At 37.6% G+C, this 5,844-nt stretch overlaps 1 protein-coding gene across 1 annotated transcript in view; it reads left to right on the top strand.

The window, feature by feature from the left end:
* Positions 1 to 734: 734 nt before the first annotated feature.
* CPLX4 (complexin 4) overlaps positions 735 to 5,844 on the top strand; it is a 46,809-nt gene continuing 41,699 nt past the window's right edge. Inside the window, exon 1 of the mRNA XM_027868745.1 lies at positions 735 to 901. Coding sequence (XP_027724546.1) covers positions 735 to 901 — 167 coding nt within the window. The remainder of the gene's footprint in view (positions 902 to 5,844) is intronic.

Here is a 5,844-nt window from a genome sequence, read left to right as displayed (position 1 = left end):
ATTTGTTTTGGAGAAAGTCACAAGTTCACGGAGATTAAAGAAAATGTCCACCATCTTGTCTTGTGACCCAGAGGTCATCCATCCATCACTGCACACAGTTGCAGTTCAAGGGACCACTCAGTTTCCTTTCAGACTTAGAAATAAGTTTGTCATCGAATCCAGCGCAGTAGCTATTGAGCAGGACAAAACCTAAGCGAACTCAAAAGCAAATCCTTGCCCAGCACTTAGAGCCCAATGAGATAAAATGATAGATAAAAAGGATTATTTTTGTTTAATGAAGGATTCTGGTTCTCAAAGCTCATTGCACTGTTTTCAATAGGAATGTTGGGCTGAAGGGCTGGAATTTGGAAATTCCTGTATGGCCAAACAGTTCCTGAGAGCAGCCTGCTGTAATGAAATGAAATAAAAAATTGCAATGAAATTAAGTGAAATTTAAAAAAAAAGAATATAGAAATTAGTCAGTTGCATCTAATGATGGTGGGATGGGTTTTTCCCCCAGAGTAATCTGAACCATCTGCCTCTATACACTAAGGAGTTCGCCGCTTTAATCCAGCTTATGGCCGACAAACCATTTTTGGCATCCTCTTTTCCCTATCATTATGTCCTTGAAGAGCTGATGAGGCTGTGTAGAAAGCTTTTTGCTGTTATATTATTTGCTATCTTTGGGTAAATTTTGAGAATTTTTTTTGAGATTTTTTTTTGAGGCTTAGTTTTCACTTTTTTGGGAAGACACCATGACTTTCTTCATCAAAAACATGCTAAGTAATCAGGTCAAGAATTTAGGCCTTGGCGGTGGTACAGAAGAGAAAAAAGAAGAAGGAGGCACCTCTGATCCTGCAGCTGCAAAGGGAATGACTAGAGAAGAGTATGAGGAATATCAAAAGCAGATGATTGAGGAGAAGTGAGTACACGCACCTTGATTCCTCTTTCAGAGCAAGACAAGTCTGTGAGAACTGCATGTTAGAGAGTCATTTCCTTTCCCTCCCAGATGCCAGGCTTCCCCCTTCTTCTCACAGAACTCTGTTTTTCTTCATATTCTGAATATCCATTCAGAAAAGCAATACTCAACTTGAGGGCACACCCACAAAAGAAATCCCAAAAAACAGTGTCAAGCCTTCTCTCCCCTCCCCTTCTCTGTGGAGTGAGTGAATGCCTAGCTAGCTTGGTTGTGTTCTGCCTGGATGAATGGAGAAAGAGTTCATTTTGGTGTATGTATCAGGCATAGGCCAGAGAAGCAAATTTAAGTCTGAATTCCATAGTGTCATGCTCAGGAATGAACTGAAAGGGACTTTACAGATGATTAGTAGAATGCCCATATTCCAGAGAGATCAAGTGCCTTGCCCAACATCATATAGGTAATAATTGTAGGTGATGAGATTTGAACCTAGATTCCCTCTGTCTCAATCAAGTACTTTTATCCCCCGTGCCAACTATTGGGTATGACCCATTTTCATTTTCAAAATTAAAAGTAAATAAATAGGAGAAGTGAGCCCAATGGCCTTTCTTTTCTGGTTGCAGTTCATAGAAGACTGGGAGTTCAGAATCATAGAGTAATGAGTTGTTAGCATTAGAAAAAGATCATCTACTCCAACCTCTTCCTTTTACAGATGAGAAGCATAAGACTCATGGTGATTGAGTGACACACACATCCCCTGCAGAAGACAAAAGTGCATAGGGCTCATAAAAGTTACCTTCCAAAAAGTTCCATAAAATCTGAAAAAGGAAAAAGCAAATCAGTCTGGCAATATTCCAGTACACATATGTATACATTTCCATTTCCTTTAAAGCCCATGATAATGATAATTTATTGATAATGATAATGAATGTATCACTTGGGAGAAAACCCGCTCTTTCCAAGTTAGAGAATTAGTGAGTTATTAAAGCTTAGTAAAATCCACGTTTGTTTCAGTACCAACAAAAGCTATTTAAAAGTGTGTTTAACAGTCAACTCAGAAGTGAAACAAATACTCATCACTTAGAGTTTGAACTGGACAGGTTATGATTTCAAGGACAAGCATTTCTAATGCTGTGTTTTGCCATTGCAGCTATTTCACTAATGATCAATTATGTAATGGTTTTCTAAATCTGATGCTAAGGTGATTATGGGTGAAAAGGTTAATGGCCTGGGGGTTATAAGGCATGAAAAGGGTTGTGTTTAATGGTCACTATTCCCCTTGTTTTATCCAGAAAGATATGATAGTTCCTATACAGCCTCTGGGAGGGGGCTATGTAGAAGGGCAACCCTGAAGAAAAGGGGATGCTCCTGCACAGTGAAGTCCCAGGGCAAAGTCACTGCCTTTGACCAGTTTGAGACCCTTCCAGTCTGCAGTGCAAACATTTACAATAACCTTCCACTACATCAGAAAAGCAAGTAGAATAAAGAAACAGTAATCACTCTAGAGCAGCAGTTCTCACACTTTTTGATCTCAGGATCCCTTTACACTCTTAAAAATTATTGAGGATCCCAAAGAGTTTTTTTGTTTGTGTGGTTTATATCCATCTATGTTTATCAATATTAGAAATTAAAACTGATAAAATTTAAAAATATTCACTTAAAAATAAGAAACCCATTATATGTTAACATAAATAACACATTTTATGAAAAATAACTGTATTTTCCAAAGCAAAAAAAATTAAAAGAGTGCTGTTGTTTTTGCATATTTTTGCCAGTCTCTTTTATATCTGGCTTAAAAGGAGACAGCTGGATTCTCATATCTGCTTCTGTGTTCTATCTGTTGCAATCTGTTGTTTTGGTTGAAATATGCAAAGAAAATCCAGCATCATACAGATATGCATTTGGAGTAGGGAGGAGTAGTTTATAGGCAAATAGTATCTTGGCATTAATATGAATAATTATTAACAGACCCCCCTGAAAGGGTGTTGGGGACCTCCAGAGGTCCTCTACTGCTCTACAGAATAGTGCCTCAGGTATATCTATATGTCAATATATATTATATAAACACATACATATATATATATATACACACTTGCCCACATGTGTATATGTATATATGTGTGGGCATACATACATGTGTGGGCATACATAGATATATGTATTGTGGGTATATGAATTGTAAGTATACAGATAGTCATATCTAAGATATATGTAATCAAAGAAGAGCAGTAACTAGTAAACTGACTTCCCAGGTTCTCAGCCTAGACAGAAACCCAACCAATTGCCCAATGCCAATGTCTCAATCATAATTTTAAGCCATTCACCTTGTCATATAAAGAGTTATTCAATATGGCTACTCAGAACACTGGGTCTCAGATGCAATGGCTGGTTAGCTGACATCCCATCCCAGGTTTGTTTAATTTCTTCAGCTGGCCAGACCGTGCTTCCCAAGAGTCAAAAGACATCTAAGATCAGTGGGTTGTCGAGTTAGGGTGCAAGTCCCTACAATTCTGGTGAATTTCTGTGATCCCTCTCTAATCAATGGTTCTGTGACTAGGAGGAGTTCTTTTGTCACAACTTAGAAAAGGAATCACTATTAATAGGAGTTCAACCGTGGGCAGGTCACCTAGCCCCATCCCCTCCCTCCAGACAAGATTGCCCTCATTTGGCTTTAAGCTATCCCTTGATGGATATATTCACCACCCAGAGGTCACATTTTGATTGCAGAGGAAAACAGTAATAAATAAGTGGGCAGGGCCATTGTGGTTCATAATAATGATAATGAGAACATTTCATCTTTATGGAAAACATGTTTACAAAATACTTTACATATACTGTCTCACCTGATCTTCACAATAATTTTATGATGTAGACAGTAAGGTAGATCTCTCTCTCTCTTCCTTTAGAGCTCTTCCTCTCTCTCTCTCTCTCTCTCTCTCTCTCTCTCTCTCTCTCTTTTGAGAAGAGGAAACTGAGGCTTAGGGAGATTATGTGATTTGCCCAAGGTTGTGAAGCTAAAGCAGCTGATCTGGAACTCGAACCCAGGTCTTCTGATTGCAAATCCAGTTTTATTTCCACTACAAGGTGCTGTCTTGCAAGTTTTGAAAGATCAGGAGGTGTAGAAATTAAGTGACTTCCATTCTTTCCTTCTCATATAGATATAAAAGAAATGTTAACTTCATTTAAGGGCCCTAAGAAGATTCATCAGGGGCTGTATGGCCTGATGGATAGGACTGGCCTTAAAGTCAGCAGTACCTGGATCAAATTCTATCTCTAACCTAGACTAGCTGGGTGCTGTGAGCAAATCACATAACCTTCCCATGGCCCACTCAATGTTCTAAGACCAGAAGTTGAAGACAAAATGCAGACTTGCTTCTGCAGAGTCAGTTCTCTATGTTGATGAAATAATGGGTTTGTATGACATCAAATTAATATTCAATTTTTTAAAAAAATTTTTAAAAATTAGTTTTGTCCAAACTGAACATTAGGTTGTAAACACCTTGAAGGCAGGAACTGTCTTTTGCCTTTTTTTTGTATTCAAAGTACTTAGCACAGTGCATGGCACATAGTAAGTGCTTAATAAGTGTTTATTGATTGATTGATTTTTGGATAGTAGTATAGATAAGTTTGGATAAGTGTGGCAGAGCCCTACTAGCTCCAGCTTTGAATGCCAGAGTAAGAGGTTTGGACTGTACTTGTTAGGAATTGGGGAGCCTTTTGAGCAGAAGAAAGATTCTGAAATAGGATACTGACAATAAGAATGGAGAGAAAGGGATGGATCAGAGAGATATATAAGATGGTTATTTAACCTTTTACAATTTTTATTGCTAGCTTTTGCTTTTATATCATCATCATTCTCCAATATGTACTCCTCTCTCCCTCTGAGAGAGCCATGCTTTATAAAAAGAATAAAAAAGAGGGAAAAAAACCTAATAGTTCCGCAAAACTAACCAACACATCAACCAGGTCTAATAGTATATTCCCCTTTCCACATCTATTGCACCCTACCTATGCAAAAAAGGGAAGAAAGTTCATTTAGGTATCTCTTTTGGGAGGGCCAGGCTTGATTATTATAATTTCACAGTATTTGGTTTCAATTTGTTATTTCTGTTCTTTCTGATTATGTTGCTACAGTAATTGTGTGTACCATTTTCCCAGTTCTGCTTGCTTCACATTGCATTAGTTTTTCTAAGTCTTCCCATGCTTCTCTGTATCCTTCATTAACTTTCTTATTTTTTAAAATTTTAGCATTTCAGTTGAGTGTAAGGCATTAATTTAGGAAGGTAGAAAATTTACCATGGGGTGTTGACTTTTATTTAAAACTTTTATTTTTTTGCTAATTAACTTTTTTACTTTCTTTTTCATATACACTCATCCAGAGACATAATTCATTTAAAAATGATTAGACATCATCAATTCTTGGGTCGCATTCTGTCATTCCCAGAATGAAATCTCTTGCAGTCCTTCAATGTCCAATATTGGGGACAAAAAGTTAAATCACTGCAACAAAGGGAAAGGGAAATTTTTTAAGGTTCATAGGATCATAGATCTAGCAAGGACCTTAAAGATCATATAGTCTAACCTCTTTATTTTATAAATGAGGAAACTGAGACCCAGAGAGGTGAAGTGACTTGGACAAGATCACACAGTGAAGAAGCATTTATTAAGTGCCTGTTACGTGCCAGGAATCATGCTAAGTGCTGGAGAAACAAAGAAAGGCAAAAATAACTCCTGCTCTTAAAGAGGTAACAAACTATGTACAAACAAGACATATACAGGTTAAATTGGAGGTGAACTCAGAGGGAAGGCACTAGCATTAAGGGTGGGATTCAGACCAGATACTTGACACTTACTAGCTGTGTGACCCTGGGCAAGTCACTTAACCCCAATTGCCTTGCCAAAAAAAAGAAAGAAAGAAAGAAAGAAAGAAAGAAAGAAAGAAAGAAAGA

This window comes from Vombatus ursinus, unplaced genomic scaffold (assembly GCF_900497805.2).
Source record: "Vombatus ursinus unplaced genomic scaffold, bare-nosed wombat genome assembly UNPS02014791.1, whole genome shotgun sequence".
Taxonomy (NCBI): Eukaryota; Metazoa; Chordata; class Mammalia; order Diprotodontia; family Vombatidae; genus Vombatus; species Vombatus ursinus.
This window is presented reverse-complemented; position numbering and strand designations above follow the sequence as displayed.